At 36.8% G+C, this 17,227-nt stretch overlaps 1 protein-coding gene across 1 annotated transcript in view; it reads left to right on the top strand.

Moving 5' to 3' along the window:
* The window catches only part of LOC136826298 (gastrula zinc finger protein XlCGF7.1-like), a 34,062-nt gene extending 21,733 nt beyond the window's left edge, over window positions 1-12,329 (top strand). Inside the window, exons 2-3 of the mRNA XM_067083523.1 lie at window positions 3,814-3,936; window positions 8,160-12,329. Of these exons, the coding sequence (XP_066939624.1) occupies window positions 8,681-9,670 (990 nt within the window). The 5' untranslated portion in view covers window positions 3,814-3,936; window positions 8,160-8,680 and the 3' untranslated portion in view covers window positions 9,671-12,329. The remainder of the gene's footprint in view (window positions 1-3,813; window positions 3,937-8,159) is intronic.
* Window positions 12,330-17,227: the final 4,898 nt, after the last annotated feature.

The raw sequence follows: 17,227 nt of genomic DNA, 5'->3' as shown, positions 1-17,227 counted from the left end.
GCCAACTGGCTTCATTTGCTGGGAGTAAATATTTCCCTATATCTGGACGATTGGCTGATTCGTTCACCCACGAAAGACAGGTGCATGGAAGACCTTCAGAAGACTTTGCTATTGGCACAGGATCTAGGTTTGCTGTTGAACCTTCAAAAATCCCAACTGAATCCTTCTCAACAGATTCTTTATTTGGGGATGGAGATCAATGCTCAGAATTTTCCAGGCTTCTCCATCCCCCAAAAGAATAGAAGACTGCCTGAAGAAAGTCAGCCTTTTTCTTTCTCTCCAAACGTGCTCAGCCACTCAATGGATGAGTCTCCTGGGCACTCCGGCATCCATCAAACAATTTATGAGGTTGGGAAGTCTGCACGTGAGACCTCTACAATTTTTTCTAAGAGTCAGTTGGGATCAAACGATAAATCAAGACTTGGTCTTATTCCTGATAACACAAGAGATAAAGGAGGACCTGTGTTGGTGGAACTCTGCAAGCAGACTATCAGAGGGAAAGTCTCTGTCCGTCGTGAACCCCGACCTAGACTTCTTTTCCAACGCATCAGATCTAGGTTGGGGAGCTCTCTTGAGGGGAAAAGAAGTTTCCGGAGTGTGGTCCCAACAGGAGAGAAGTCTTCACATCAACCTGAAGGAACTAAAAGTGATCCACGTAGGATTGCAACACTTTGCGAAGGGAATGCGCAACAAGGTAGTAACGGTATGTGCGGACAACACCACAGCATTAGCCTACATCAGGCTCCAAGGGGGAACCCACAATTCTCCCTTTGTGAGACAGCCAGAAGTGTCCTTCTTTGGGCAGATCAAAATCGGACTCAACTGTTAACACATTTCAATCAGGGAAAGTACAACATCTTAGCGGACAAGCTCAGCCGACGCAAGCAAATACTCCCTACAGAGTGGACTCTAGACCATCGGGTATGTTCCAACCTTTGGAAGTTGTGGGGAGAACCGACGGTGGATTTGTTAGCAACATCCAGAAACCACCATCTTCCATTCTGCTCACCCTATCCAGATCCTCTAGCCTGGGCGACAGATGCGATGATGCATAATTGGTCCGACCTGGATTTGTATGCCTTCCCTCCATTCAGGATGGTAAGAGAGGTCCTGAAGAAGTTCCAGTTGCACCAGAACACCAAGATGACCTTGGTAGCTCCTTTTTTGGCAGTGAAAAGAATAGTTCCCAGAGCTTCTCGAACTACTAGTAGACTTTCCACGTCTTCTTCCGGCAATCCCAAGTCTACTCAGAAAACCCCACTTCAGGAGGTTTTATCAGAACACATCCACTCTGGCCCTGACAGGGTTTTGACTGTCTGCAGACTCTTGCAAGTGAAGGGCTTTTCAAGAGCAGCGGCGGAAGTTGTCTCTAAATGTAGACAACATTCTACTAGCAAAGTCAACCAGGCAAAGTGGGCAGTCTTTAGACTTTGGTGTAAGAAGAATAACACTTTTTCTTCTAAAGCCTCTTTAACTCAAGTGGCAGACTTTTTTCCCTACTTGAGATCCACCAGAGGCCTTTCTTCTTCAATGATAAAAAGATATAGAGCTATGCTTAGCTCTGTCTTTAGACACTGAGGGTTAGACATTTCATCCAACCAGGTTCTCTCAGATCTTATTAGGTCTTTCGACATGACCAAGGTTAATAAGGAAGAAATGTGTCCTTGGTCCTTAGACGTTGTCCTCAGGTGGCTGTCAGATTCATGTTTTGAACCCATGCATTCATCTTTTCTGAGAAATCTTACTAAGACTACTTTTCCAGTGGCTCTAACCCTGTGAGGAGAGTGAGTGAGCCCCACGCAATAGACAAAAGAGTTGGTTTTTCCCTGGGAGGCACTGTCTGTTCTCTCACTCTGGGCTTCTTTGCAAAATACAAGAATCCCTCACAGCCTTGGCCTCATTCCTTTACCATAAAAAGTTTAATGGACATCCTAGGTCCAGAGGAAGAGGAAAGAGTTCTGTGCCTGGTAAGAGCGCTTAGATATTACATCAAAAGGACAGAGAAGATTAGAGACCCAACAAGGAATCTTTGGTGTTTGGTTAAGAACCCTTCCAAACCATTGTCTAAGAACACTCTTTCATTTTTTGTGTGAGGCCTAATTCTGGAAGCACACACTCAAATTGGAGAGGATATCCTACCTGTACTTAAAGTTAGAGCTCACGACATGAGAGCAGTTGCTACGTCAGTAGCTTTTAAGCATAATCTTTCCCGTGCTTCAATCTTACAGACTACATTCTGGAAATGTAAGTCAGTTTTTGTTCTGCACTATTTGCGAGATGTGGAGATGACTTATGAAGACTGCAGTACAATAGGACCATTGTCCGTGGCTGGCACAGTGTTCGGGAAGGGAACATAGGAAGCAACATTTACACTCTTCTGTCCCTTTGCCTTCATAGTGTGTTGAGCTCTTTAGGAGCCCGGAGGGTATAAGGTACCTAGAGTGCCCACCAGTTTTTTCTGTGTAGGGTGGTGGTTTTTTATATATACAGTATATGTTTTTTAATGTGGTGTAGGTGACTATATTCTCTGGTTGTTGTTTTTTTATTGTACTGCCCCCTGGGCAGGGGCAAATTCTTGTTGGCTTTTTTAATGATCGGATGTCTCCTTCATTGCAAAGTTTACATCATACAGTACTTCATTAGCGATTCCTTCGTTGCTGAGTCCCCCCACTTCAGTAGAGGCAATCCTGATGCCACGCCACTACTCGGTTGAGATGAGCACGAACCAGAGGCAGTATCTACCTGCAGCAGCTCTCTCACCAGGTAAGGAACAACAAGCATTGTTTCAATGCTAAGCCTTTTTATTCTGTTCTCATGTCATTAACACTATTAATGTTTTGGGGTACAAGATGTCCTGTGAATATGGATTCAGCTAAGTAATTACTAGGTAAGTTACAGTATTTATATAAAAATTATATTTTTTTGATAAAATAAAGTTTTATATACACTTACCCAGTAATTACGGACAGACCCTGCCCTCCTCCCTTCAAACGGACATTGGAGCACATACAAAAGTGAAGCTCTTGGCTGAGTTGTTCCTCTCTCTCTTACCCTGAAAGTGGGTTGGGTTAGTCACGTACATAAACAAAAGACTATCGCTACCACGATTTTCAAAATTGAAGCTGCCATCGAGTTAGAAACTCTTAGCTAAGTAATTACTGGGTAAGTATATATAAAACTTTATTTTATCATAAAAGTAATTTTTTTTTATTTCTGTTGCTTCCATCAGCTTTATTTCTGTTGCTTCCATCAGCTGATCTTGCTGTTTCAGTGCTATCAAGTAATGCACACCTACTCTCATATTCATGGAAGTCAAAAGATGCTCTTAAGAGAATTATTGTATTTGTTATTATTGATTTTGGGTCCATTTTAATAACCAACAAATGAGAATTCCTTTTTTATTTCCATTTTTTCTGTCAGCTGATTTTAAAAGCTGTTGTCATTTTTATAATTGAATTCAGGTGCATTTTAACAACCAACAAATGAAAGTTAAGTCAAAGAGAAAATCATTAATCTTATCATGAAAAAATGGAAAAGGTGGCGTACAAGGACTGATCACTCAAAGAGTGGGGTCTTGCTTGCTGTCAAGCATGCAAGATTTGAAATTCTAGCACAGTTGTGAATTCTGCGCTTAGTTAAACATTTTAAACAAGTGGACACAGAAGTTCTTGTCTTTGAAAGTTTGTCTGTAAAGGATTTCTTGTGTTCATAAAATTTAGCTTTTTGTTTCATGTTTATTTTCTTTACAGTAATGTGGATAGTAATTTTTGCAAAGGTAAAAGCATGGAAGATCTCATGTTTTTGTATTTACAGTTTTAGAAAATATAATGGAACCTGTGAACTGGACCAAGATTCCTGCATTCCATCCATTATAAGGTGCTGTAGCTTCTTTTTTTCCTGGGATGTATCCTGATATGCTGAAGTGAAGACTGTTAGGTAAGTCCGCTTTGTTTACCATACTGTACTGCTGCATAACAACTTAACGACTAGCTTCATTTATTAGCCAGTACTGAGATGCACTGCAGACTAGTTGTAAAAATGGTTTATTTCCTTACTGGCCTCTGAGGGTTGAGAATTTTTATTTTCTCTGTTCAGTGATATACTGTTGGTACAGTAATCTCAAGTAAGAATCTAGCCCATGATTACCTGTTAACATTTTGTAATCAGAATGGATATATGTAATATCATTTCAATCAGTCTTTTTACTGTGCAGAATAGAGTATATTTATTTGTTAAATAAGCTTTGCTTTCTTGGTTTTTAGGCTTATTTAAGTTGAATTGATGGGAACAACATTGTCATGCTCTACACGTGTTTCTTCAAGTACAGTACAGTACTTCAGCTTTAGAACACTGAATTTGCTTTCCTATTTTTATGTCAAGTTAAATTTAGTGAGGAACAGTAGATGATTGTAGCTGGCTCAAAGTGTCATCACCTTTATATGACTTGTCACAAAGACAAAAATTCTATATTCAGATTTACATTGAATAAAAGCCGAATTTAAATTAAAAAAAACTCATCATTTTGGAGCCTATCCATTTTTTATAAAAAGAGGACCAAACGGCAATTTATCTCACCTCATTGTTCGGTATAAAGCCCTAATTAGTGTATTGTTACTATAATCAGGAGCTTCCTAATAAGAGGCATAACTTAATGTAATTTTCCATAAGAATAAATGCTGAATAAAATAGTTACATTTTGGGCTTGTATAAAAACTTTTACATTGTAAAAATCTTTATTTAAATAGCTGTAGGCTGTTACATCACCAGTCACTTGTATGCAGTATCATTTCTAAATGTTCATTTAACAGAATTGTCTCAATTTTAGACATTTTTTGTATTAAATGTATGTTGTACAGCATTAAAGAAACATGTATTTGCATTTTCTTCTTTGTTTATTGGTTTATACTAAATCATAGTTAACTAGTAGTTTGGGTATCATGACTGATGTCTTAAGAAAGACCATTTCCTTGCTAAAATGCAGTATTTGTGTGTTTATTTCAAGTAAAATATGTTTGTTCCACCACAAACCCATTACTTTAAATACAACTTGTTTCATGCTCCAGGATGAAATCCTAGAAACCAGATTTCATATAGAAGCAAAAGGAAAAAGTTGAATGCTGGACATAGGCTAATGCATGTGCATTTAGTTCTCCCAGGCCCAAAGTACTGGTTCTCTGTCTTTTCATCTACTATCCAGTTTGCAGCTACAACAATCCTTAGACCTTAAGATTTTCATTCATTAATATTTAATGTTCCCACCTTTCTATAGTAGAATTTTGTGCAATGTCCTGTTTGATTTTATTGTGAGCTTTATAGTGGAATCCCAACTCTAAAGTCCATTATCTTCCTGAGATATATTCAGTAGGCTTGTCGTAAGTATGCCCTCTCTGCTCAGGAGTGATATTTTCTCCAGCTTGGCATTTTGGGCTGGTTTATTGTTCTGTAATTCTTCAATATACAGTATTACAATATTTATAGATCTTGAAAAGTCATTTAACAACAGAGCTCCAAGTTCAGTGGTTAAGTAGCTACCATGAAGGCAGAAGGTACTATCAGATTCTTCAAGCTAGTGATATTATTATACCCTAACACCAGATCAAGAGTGAAGGCTGTGTGGGGTGTCTCTCAAGAATTTGAGATCACTCTTCTATCCCTCAAGAGTCAACGCTGAGCTTTTTTTGCTGTTTATTTTCGCAATGGAGGAAGCTGCAAGGGAGTGCAGAAAAAGGGACCTTAATGAGCTACTTTGTGAGAAAGGTATGGTGGAAGTGTTTGAAGGGTGGAGGAGTTGGAAGGAGGGGAGAGAACTTAAATTCACCATAAGCCAAACAAAGCTGATGGTAACTAGAAAGGAAGCGAAGTATTACAAAAGCAGATCGGGAAGAGGAAGGAGATGAGAACCCTACCTTGGAGACAAACAGGTCTGTGAAGCAGGAATTCAGTGGGCAATATATAAGAAAGTAGCTGTAGCATCTATGAAAATGAGATATAACTAGACTACTGATAAATAAAAATATTAAGAAATTATTATTGTTTCACTTAAGTCTTACTATGGCCATGGTATTTTATGTGGTAATGAGTCAGTTGATACTCATCATTATGTGTATTTTTTTTCTATTAATACAACACTCATTTTGATGGCATTTTCAGTAAACTGGCACCTAAAATCTAAAATTCCCGCATCCTTTGTAGTTGTGCAAGTGGTCGCTGAATTTACAGTACCATGTTTGGATAAAAGATAAATTCTTGTGTATCTACTATGTGTTTTTAGGAACAGAAATTACCATCCACCAGGACTTGCATTAGAACATGAATTAATAGGAAAAAACTTGAAAGTGATGGTCACACAATTGAATTTTTTGGTCTGTCTTATTCTAATCTGTCATTCTTTCCTCTCTCTCAAGTTATCATCATTTAATGTACACTGTAATAAAGAAAATAACCTTTAATAAACTGTTATTGATACTCTAGTGCAATTCATCAAATTTACATGAAAATGTTCTCAGTTCATATGGTGATTAAAATAAGTTACAGCTACCATAAGGAATTGTATGAATGTCTGCTGTGTGTTAGTCTTTTTTCCCCCGTCCCTCTTCCAGTGTGTCATTAATATGTTCCAAGTTTTGAGAAAGTTGATATACCTAAATAACACTGTTTTGGGAGGTCTCATTTTATGAATTATCATACCTTACTAAATAAATAAAGGATTTTGACAAAGGAAAAATCTATTTCTGGGGAGGGGCCTGTGTCACCCGGTGAAATAATCCATTCAGCACTTATTTCTAGGTAATTCCGTTGCTAGATACCAGAGAAAAGCTAAATGTAAAGCTGGGGTTACTACCCCCTGAGTGAGCTCCAAGAAATGGAGTCGTATATGGTAAAGGGTGAGAGTGTCACAATCACGGGACCCTGCCCTATAAAGATTCCCAATGTCAAAAGTCCCAACGAGAGAGGTGCCGATAAAAGCCCATGCACCACTCACGGACTGTACACAAGGCAACACTAGTCGCATTCCATGTTAGCACCCACCCCACTAGAATGATGTTTACCATGGGAGGGAGAGAATGAAAAAACAGTGGAGGGTCACCAGGTGACACGGGCCCCTCCCCAGAAATAGATTTTTCCTTTGTCAAAATCCTTTTTCTGGATCGGGGTCCCGTGTCAGCCGGTGAAATAATAACAGAGAAATAAATATCATTCTTATGCTATTAAAGACTTTAAATAAAGATGTTGAAAACTAGGGGGGAATTCCACCCTGAACATTAGAAAGAGAATTCCACCCTAAACATGAGTAAGGTCCTCAAAATTCATGTAATGAAAATAATGTAAGTGGCCACCGTCTAAGATCATGAGCTTTAGAATTGAATCTGAATAGGCTTGTATTAAGAAAATATTTTCTGCCTAATAGCAGACACAATGACCGTACATATATCTTTAATATACTTCTTCTTTGCCTGTAGAGCCATGAGCTCTTACAATGAACCAGAGGGTTCTCAGGTGAATCTTACATTTGTAAATTAGAAAATTTTAGGTTCTTTGATTATTGAATCCTTCCCATCAAAATTGAGCTTGGGTTTCAGTATAAGTAAATGATTGGTCATGAAACAAATATTTTTGGGAAACAGTTTTTCACATAAAGCTGTTACTCACAACAGGGAGTTTCCTCCTCTTAACCCTGCTGTTTTCTTGCAGCTAATTATCAGACACCATAAAAATGTAGGCAGTTAACTGCTAGACTCAAAGATCTGTATACACACACATGGAGCTGTTGTCAGACTGCTGATTTTCTTTTATCTTTTTAAACAAGGGAATGAAGAATCTTTGACATTTGTAATTAGTGGGTTTGTATGTTAAAATTAATTTTGTCTTTAAAAATTACAATCTTTATCTTATAGTTATAAATCTGACTTTAAGAACTGCTGCCTTTGTTTTAATGTGTTAGTATTTGTCATGTATTTTTTTTTACTTACACTCCAGGACATTTTGTAGGCAGTGGGTTTTAACATAAAAATTAATTTTGTCTATCTTGTAGTGATAATTTTGACTTTATGCTGTGCTGCCTTTGTTCTGGTGTGTTAACACCTCTTTCATGTATTTTTTTAATTCATACTGGTATACGTGTCTGCATATTCTGATTTCCTTATACCTTTTTATTTCAGGGTATTCCAGTCAGTGAAAATGATCATCAGATTCTTCCCATAAAAACACTTGAATCCTTTTGAGTGATTTTATTTCATTATAATTTTTTCATTTAGTTTACAGCCTAATAAGAAAAAATAAAATTAATTTGTTTTTATAGATGATGATGAAAATATCAGAAATTTAAATAGTGTGAATTCCTCTGTAATTTTTCAAGTGATTTTTTATATTTTAAGGAACCTGTATGATGAAATATTGTTTAGTGTGTTAATTGTTATTTCCATGGAACTGAATTAATACAAGACCTGAGCTTTATAATAATGAAATTTTGGTAATATTCTTGTGAAATACTTTGCTTTTATGTGGGGGAAAATGTAGAAACTTATCAACTTGTGCATTTAATGAAGAATTGAATTGGTTTTCATAAATTTCTTCTGGGTGAATTGGATTCCCAAAAAGTATGAATTGTGAATGTAATATTTATGCTTTTGTATGATTAAAAGGTATTTAAAGGTCAAAATATTTAAGGACAAAGGTTAAAATGGATTCAGAGGTCTATCCTGAACTTCTTGTAAAGGTAGAAATTGCAGATCCATCTCCAGGTGAACATGAAAGTAGAGAGTTAGATGGTTACCATAGTACAACCACAAATGATACCCCTGTGTTTCTGGATTCATGCAGGGGAATCAAGACCGAGCCAGAAATATTTGAAGGTGATGGAAATGACATTCAGTACTCATTCAAAAGTGATTCCCCAGAGAATGAGGAAGACCAGGAAAGCTGTGATGGAGACTGTGGAAGTGAAGGAAGTGGAAAATCACTGACAGTTACCAAGCATGGATACAGTCAACTTTTCAAACTGAGTGAAAGTCAGTTTTATCAGAGAGAATGTCTTGAAAGTCAGCAGCAGACTCACAAAGGAAAAGAGGCTTTGTCATCCACACTATATGAAAAAAGGTTTTCAACAAAAGATGGTTTGAGGAAAGAGGGGTCTGCTCACACTAAGAAGAAGCCATTAATGTGTAGTGATTGTGGAAAACCATATTTTCAGAGAAGTGAACTCAAAGCTCACATGAGGATTCATACAGGTGAGAAACCATTCACTTGTACAGAATGTGGAAAGTCATTTTTAAGAAAAAGCCATCTTGTACGTCACATGAATATTCACACTCGAGAGAAATCATTAAATTGCAACATATGTGGAAATGCATTTTCACTGAAAAGCGAACTCAAATCCCACATGAGAATTCACACAGGAGAAAAGCCTTTCATTTGTACTGAGTGTGGGGAAGCATTTATGTGGAAAAGTCGTCTCATACCTCACATGAGAATACATACAGGAGAGAAGCCGTTCACTTGCAATGAATGCGGAAAGGCATTTTTGAGAAAAAGTCATCACAATGCTCATATAAAAATTCATACCGGAGAAAAGCCATTCATGTGTGATGACTGTGGAAAGGCATTTTATCGGAAAAGTCACCTTATGTTACATAAGAAGTCACACAGAAGAAAAGCTGTTCACATGATATAATTTTGGAAAGAGTGTTTCCAAAGATGTAGTCTTAGATCTCATGAAGTAAAATTACATAAAAACCATATACTTGCACAGAGTTTGATAAAGGGTTTTATAGAAAATAATTCTAGAAATAGTCTTAATAAGCAAATGATATTTATGCAGTTGAGAATTTTGTTACAAGTAAACAGGAAATGTACACCAAAATTCACCAAATAGTAACCATATGTAAGTAGTTAATGGTGAAGAATATTTCCATTAGGTTGAATATGACAGGCATGGGGGAATCCTAAGGGGCAGAAACAAAAGAAGCTAGTCATTTTCAGTGAATAATAGAAACTCTTTGTTTTGTATGCACCTTATTCTGCCAGTTGACAGATAGACAGGCCTAGACCCTCAGAAATAAAAGTAACTGCTTTTTGAGTACCAAAAATGACTACACAAGCATGGATGAGCTACCCTGGTAGTGGGAGTCACTGGCTTGCTACTGCACTAAGTGTCATCCTTATTGGTATCTCACTGAGTACATGTAACTGTATTTGTAGATCATCTACTTTTTGTACATTTAATCACTTGTTACTCATTGTTATGTGGACTGACTGACAAGGTTTTACCCCTTTTGTCACCTCAGAAAGAGTGATTGACAGATGTCTCCTCATTTGTGTTCTAAGCTGCCTACATACCTAATGTTTCATCACACACTGAGAGTTCCAGCAGAAGTTAAAACTTACTACTGTCAGTGGAGGTCTTCTATATCTAAAACAGAAGTGGTTTCCAGTCTCTTCTGTATTAAATGTTGTTTATCAGTCATCAAATTTGCTATGCTCAATGGCTCTTCTCTTGGTCACTGGCCAGCCTCTTAACTTTCTTTGAAGATCTAAAGAAGCTTTATCTCTCAGCTATAAAGGGGTACAGGACAACTTTATTTATTATGCAACATGATTCAGTTTGTTTCATGGCATCCACTCATTGATTGTTTTGAAATGATGGTCCTTCTAAGCCCTATCCATGTTGGGTCTGTTTTTTATTCTCCTGTGTCTTATGATTGCCTGTTGTGGACAGTACTCAAGCACAAAATGATGATGCTTTGTTAATTTTATTTGTCTACCTTGGGGAAGTTTTCCATAGAATTTATTATTTTTGTATAATTAGTCATTGACGAAAATCATTCTTGAATAGATAATACTACACTTTTATTTATGCATAACTCCATAGTAGAAGGGATGTTCAGTACTGGACTTGAGGATGCTTGCTCACCCATACTTACCTTGATGCCTTCATACACAGAATGAGGTGGTGGCTAGGCATGTAGCCTTAATTACTTTCACTTCATCTTCACTCACTCTGTCTTATTCTTCAGAAAATTCATACAACAGCCGAAGCGCGGGATGAGCGTTGAATTCTCCACATATGGAAGCGTAGGTTGATTTACCTATGAAAAATCAAAATGACTTTAAAAATTTTGTGTATTGTGGTTACATTGTCTGTTCATACTTATGAGTCAAGTTTTTAACACTTCCTAACCGTATGCATTACTTGACACATTTAGAGTTAGTAACTTGACCATTGCATTTGTGGTGGAGGGAGAGCAAGAGATAGTTGATTTTGACTTGTGAATAAACTCAGGTGTTATACTGTAGTTATAGCTACTTACCCGAGCTTTAACTTCAGAGATATGAAGGTGTCACACTGTTATTACCACTTTTGATTAACTAGTTTCAGCATGAAACTCCTTCCTTCTCATTGCAGTTCAAAAGATTCCTATCTTTCTTCAACAACCCATTTAAGCACATGTAATGTTTGAAAATAATTTCAGTGAAAGGACCATTTCAAAAGTCTGAAGCATTTCTGATGCAGTAACTTCACCCTTGTTTTTTAACAAAAATTCCCATCAGGTTTCATTTTTTTGTAGATTTTCTATTTTCATTATTAAAACTATCATAATACTTACACTATTGAACAGAGGGAAACCTGTTTTGTAGTTTTTACTGCACTGAAGTATGTTTTTTTTTTTCCTTGGGGAGGCTGCAATGACATGGGCTGAACTTGGAGTTTTTACATTCCCCAAATGGTCTTATGTTACCAATTTTAAAGCTCTATCTTTAAAATTGCTAAAGTTGTTCAAGCTTAAGGTCCAGAGAAGAGCAAGAGTAAAGTGAGCAATTATAATATAATTTTACATGGTGTGTTGATTAATAATTATTGGTAGCATGTTCAATGTTTCTACATCCTTACCATTCAAATGGACCATCCTGCCACAATGGAGTGATTTGCTTTATGTATATGGACCATTACTCTGCTTTAGAAATCTTTGCTTTTGAATTTCAGACAGTCTATTTCCCCCCACTTGTTGGATTAGTAAGGCACATGGAAAATTTAAGTTTGTTTTGGAAAATGCTATAGTACACTAATGCCAGGAAATAATAAAAATAATAAATTTTTAGAGTATATATCTGTAAGAATTTTTGTAGGATATTGGCAAGAGAAGGCATGTTTCTGTAGGTATACAGTACAAACCATATTCTTTACACTAAATAGACTATCCAGAAATTAAGCATTTTATGCATAGATGTAATGCTGTGATTATAGGTAAAGTTAAGTATAGCTTAGTTTTACCAGACCTCTCTGCTGATTAACAGCTCTCCTAGGGCTGGCCCGAAGGATTAGACTTATTTTACGTGGCTAAGAACCAATTGGTTACTTAGCAACAGGATCTACAGCTTATTGTGGATTCTGAACCACATTATAGCGAGAAATGAATTTCTATCACCAGAAATAAATTCCTCTAATTCTTCATTAGCCGGCTGGAGACTCAAACTCGGGCTTAGCGAGTACTAGCCCATAACATAGTGAGTTGTCACCTGAGGGAGCACTTTGTTCATCCACTGTTTGACAGTAGTTTTGTTTTTGGTGTAGAACAAATATTTATTCTGCTGGTTGCATTATCCTTTCACTTTCAATATTATTGATTTGTGTATACTGTATAACATAGATCTTTGCACTTAGCCAGTTATATCTTGCCATGTAAACATAAATATGTTTTGCTTTTTGTTGCTAATAAGCTGTTGATAATTGAAAAAGGGTCAAAGTACATGTCCTGTATTAGAAAGAGTCCCTGCAAAAGGCTCACATTTTAATCTGGATATTGACATTCATGATCGTCATACATTTTGCTGGAGATTAATCTTGTCGTAAAAGAATCATGTCATATATGCAAGTATTGTTTGGGAAATAAGACAAATGGATTGTATACCTTAGGTTCTAGGATGAACAGACAGACAAAAAATTATAAGAATATTTAAAGGCGTCAATCTTGCCGTTAATCTTTGCTATAACCCAGATTATGGTTTTGGTGGTCTCACTTTGGTTTGGCCATTAGCAAGAAGATCAAGTAGCAATGTGGAGATGAGAAAGTTTCTCTCTATGCCAGACTTTTCCCTGTAACAAACTTAGGGCCAAGATGAGAGTGAAATGTACATCCTAGGCAAGACATTGTTAATCTACTGGGCATTATGTATAATCAAAGCAAGTGTATTATGTCGAGACCAGAACCATGCAGAAGCTAAGTACAGGCGGTCCCCAGTTTACGACGGGGTTCCGTTCTTGCGCCGCGTCGTAACCCAAAAATCGTCGTAAGCCGGAAAATCGTCGAAAATCGTCAAAAATCATAAGAAAACCTTACTTTTAATGCTCTGGGTGCATTGAAAACGATGTAAACTGCATTATTATTGAGATTTACATAAAAAAAACCTTCAAATTATGATTATTCTGCCGTTTTGGGGCCATATTTCTTCCGTCGGATCGGCATACGATGCGTCGTAACCCCGGAACATGCGTCGTAAGCTGGGAAATAATTTCTGATGAATATATTTGAAAAGCGTCATAACCTCGGAACGTCGTAAGCCGGAACCGTCGTAAACCGGGGACTGCCTGTACAAGGTAGTCGGGTAAGGGAAGCACTGATTATTCCAGCAACAAATATGAACAGTGATGGTAAATGTACATTACGTTGAAGAATCATAAGATACTTTAAGTGTCTTCAGCCTGTGGGACGACACTCGGTAGGCATCTGTTGCCCTCGGTTCAGAACTGAAGTGAGTAACATTGCTACTTCTCAGCTGGACTTTATGACAGTTGACTCAAGGAAAGTATGAAAGCATTCTATAGGGAAGGATCAGCATTTGGACATAACCACTAACCAATTTGAAAATAAATGCAACATATTTTATGTATACATCCATTCAAGTTTTCTTCCCTGGACTCCCAGTCCTTATGAGTGCTGATGTGAGGAACTCGACTTGTGTACACTAAAAGGTTGCTAATCAAGACATATTGTCAGTGAATTGTCTAGGCCATACTTGTAAGGGACCAGCAAATACATGTAAAAGGCACTTCCACATCCTTGACCACTTGGGGAAGGAAAGCAAGCATGCCTGAGGTTTCATTACTCCTGTATCCTTAAGAGGTTCCACTAACAAACTTTAACCTCTAACCCACAATATTGAGCTAATGTGAATGCTAGTTGTAGCTTATTTGGCATGGATAAGAGATGCATAATTTTTCTACCACTTTACAGACCAGATTTACTGAACCCAGAGTCCTCTTCTGCCTGTTTACCATCTGCTGTGGTATACAGGCACTTGTTTCATGCAGGATACATAGATTCATATGCCTTTTTTAGTGATCAATTTAGGAATTGCAAGTCAGTAACAATGTAAAATTAGCTTCCTCACCCTAGTCACAGTCAGAAGTAGCACTAGCTTGGTTTTATGAATTGATAGGATTTGCTTCAGCCATGTCCAATTGAAGAAACACTAGTTCATTGTCGACTAGATGACTGGATAAGCTACACTCATGGTATGTGATGGGAGATGACTAGACACCGAGGTTTGGATCACTAAGGGTTCCACGGCATGTGCCTTGGACAAGGATGACATAATCAATAAAATGTCTGGCACAAATTGGACAGTGGCAAAGATCTAAGTAAGGCACTGGATAGGCTAGGCTCATTATGGTTATACCTACAGGTGTGATCATCATGGTTCTAGAACAGTGATAAAAGAAGATGGTTTGACTCACAGGTCTTATAGAAAACTAGTTGACATCATGATTATGTGACTACTGATGTGAATATATGAAATAGGTTTATTTTCATTCCCCCTAAGTTTGATGGTTATGATGAGACAGATTCTCACTTCTATAACCTGTAGTTACTTTTTTTGGTGCAAACTGCCAATGTAAGTCAGATCATCTTTAGTTCTGCTAAAGCTGATTGCAATGGTAAGTGGCTCGGCCACATCTTAAGACAGTCAGCCCTTTTTTTTTTCTTTTTTTTTTTTTTTTTTTTTTTTTTTCTAAAAGACATGTCCTTAGTCTTCCTGTGAATATTTCTCCTTTTCAATCTGCAGATCTATCTCTGATGAATTTTTCAAAAGGTTTTCGTGTTGTAACATTCAAGTACGAGAACCATTTGGCAGTTTAATTGGCTCTTCCAGTATTATCATAAAAAGATATATTTTTATGTTATTAGCACATTGCCTCTAATTTACTTCTAAACATCATTTTGAAAGTGTGGAAAAGACATGCATATTGAAATTCTTTTCAAACAATTTTCCAGTGGTAAGGTGAAAGTCTGGTTGGCAACTCTGTCAGAGAAATTTAAAGATTTAAAAATTTGATTTTAGTTAATATTCATGTTAGTGACAAATAATTTTTTGCTTTCTTTTAAAACCCCTTGAAAATTTAAGGTTTCTGTTGTATATTTTGAAGATTTTGCCCCTCCTCAAAATATTCTGTTAGCAGTAATAATATTATAGTACTGTACTGTATATGTTAAAAATAAATAGCTCAAGTATTTTACAATAGCACTGGCATTTGGACTTTACAATAGCACTGGCATTTGGACTTCTTTAGTAACATTCCACTTTTGTGGAGCATGGTTCATAGAACAAAAACATTGTGGCATTTGGCTTCCATCATCATGTAACCCATTTATTAATTTTTAAGAATTTTGTGTCAATTTTAGTAAATGCAATGCTTTAGTTTAATGTGTACTGTGTATTTAAAGACATTACACCCGGTAATTTTCATAAAAAATTAAAATGCCTCACTTTCTGCTAGAAATTTTAAAAGAAAAGACGTTGCATATGCAGCCATGAAACTAGTTCTTAGATTATTTAATCATTGTTCATTATTCTAAAATAATTTTTTATTCTTTGTATTTAAGGGCATTATATTATCACTGAAACAGTTAACACATTACACTGACTTTATGCTATACAGTAATAATTTTTGTGGTACAGTACTATGTATTTAGGGACAATTTGCTGTCATCATTGAAATAATTAATTTCATGACCACAGAATTTTTAGAGGCTTGTTCAATAATTTATGCATTTTTGTAATTTCTGTACACATATGTAAATTAGAATATTCATGAAAAAAAATTGGTAAAAATGGGGCTGACTTCACAATACAGGCAGTCTCCGGTTAGTGGCAGGCTCAGTTAATGGCAATCCGGTTTTATGGGGCTTGTCCAACGACGAAAATCTTCAATTTTTGGCGCCGATTTCCGCTTACCGGTGCCGATAATTGGGTATTGGCACCAACACATACCTAACAGAGGTGCCGATAACCGAAAATCACCAAATGCTGATAAGCCAGAAATCACCAAAAGCGGTCAGTGGCGATTTTCGGTTATCATCACATCCCCAGAACAGAACCCCCACTGATAACCGAGGACTGCCTGTATTGGAATGAACACTCTCTCAATGTTTTGGTGATGTTGGCATCTTTGAGATAAGACATACCTTCTTAGGGGACCATGATTCATTCACATTCCTGTAGTATATTGTCCTGAGTCAATTACTAGAGGATTTGAGGTTGAAAGCTGGATAGTCCTTAGTTCCCTTTTGACTAGAAAGCTATCTGTTGTATGTAAAATGATGATTTACACTTTGTATGAATATATAAAATTTGAAAGAAAAAGCTTTTGTAAACTATAAATTATATGAGCAGTGCCCTTCCTTCTCATAAATTTCATTTAGAAAATCACCTTGCTTAGAAGGTGCAAGAGAAAGTGAAAAATAGATAAATGAGAGTCATTAGATAAATGAGAGTCATAGTTCTGTAACCACTGCTAAAAAGGAAGTTTGAACCTGTCTGTTCGCTGGCGTATCAGTTATTAGTAGGCTGACCATTACAGGTTGTCACTCAGTCCCTCAGTCTTTACTGAGGATTGTGTAACATGACGGTTTATACGACCATAGAGATTTCTAAAAACTTAAAACACTTCCAAATGAAGTGTATACCGTATATTCTTTTTACCCCCCCTGTTTATTATGTGCTGTAAATTCTGCTTAACATGCATTTTTTACTATGGGAAATGGTAGTAACCAGCATAAACCTCTACAGTCATTTTATTCTAAACTGGCTATCATGAGAAAGTTCAGACACAAGTGAGGGAACATTGTAAGTCAGGGCATGAATGATATATTAGTTGATGGTACACAACAAAGCAGGGTTTGTACAATGAGAACTATTTCTGAGAATAAAAAATATGTTGGGACAATGATCT

Source organism: Macrobrachium rosenbergii, chromosome 40 (genome assembly GCF_040412425.1).
Source record: "Macrobrachium rosenbergii isolate ZJJX-2024 chromosome 40, ASM4041242v1, whole genome shotgun sequence".
NCBI classification, from domain to species: domain Eukaryota; kingdom Metazoa; phylum Arthropoda; class Malacostraca; order Decapoda; family Palaemonidae; genus Macrobrachium; species Macrobrachium rosenbergii.
The sequence above is the reverse complement of the archived record's forward strand: the minus strand, read 5'-3'. Positions and strand labels throughout refer to the sequence as shown.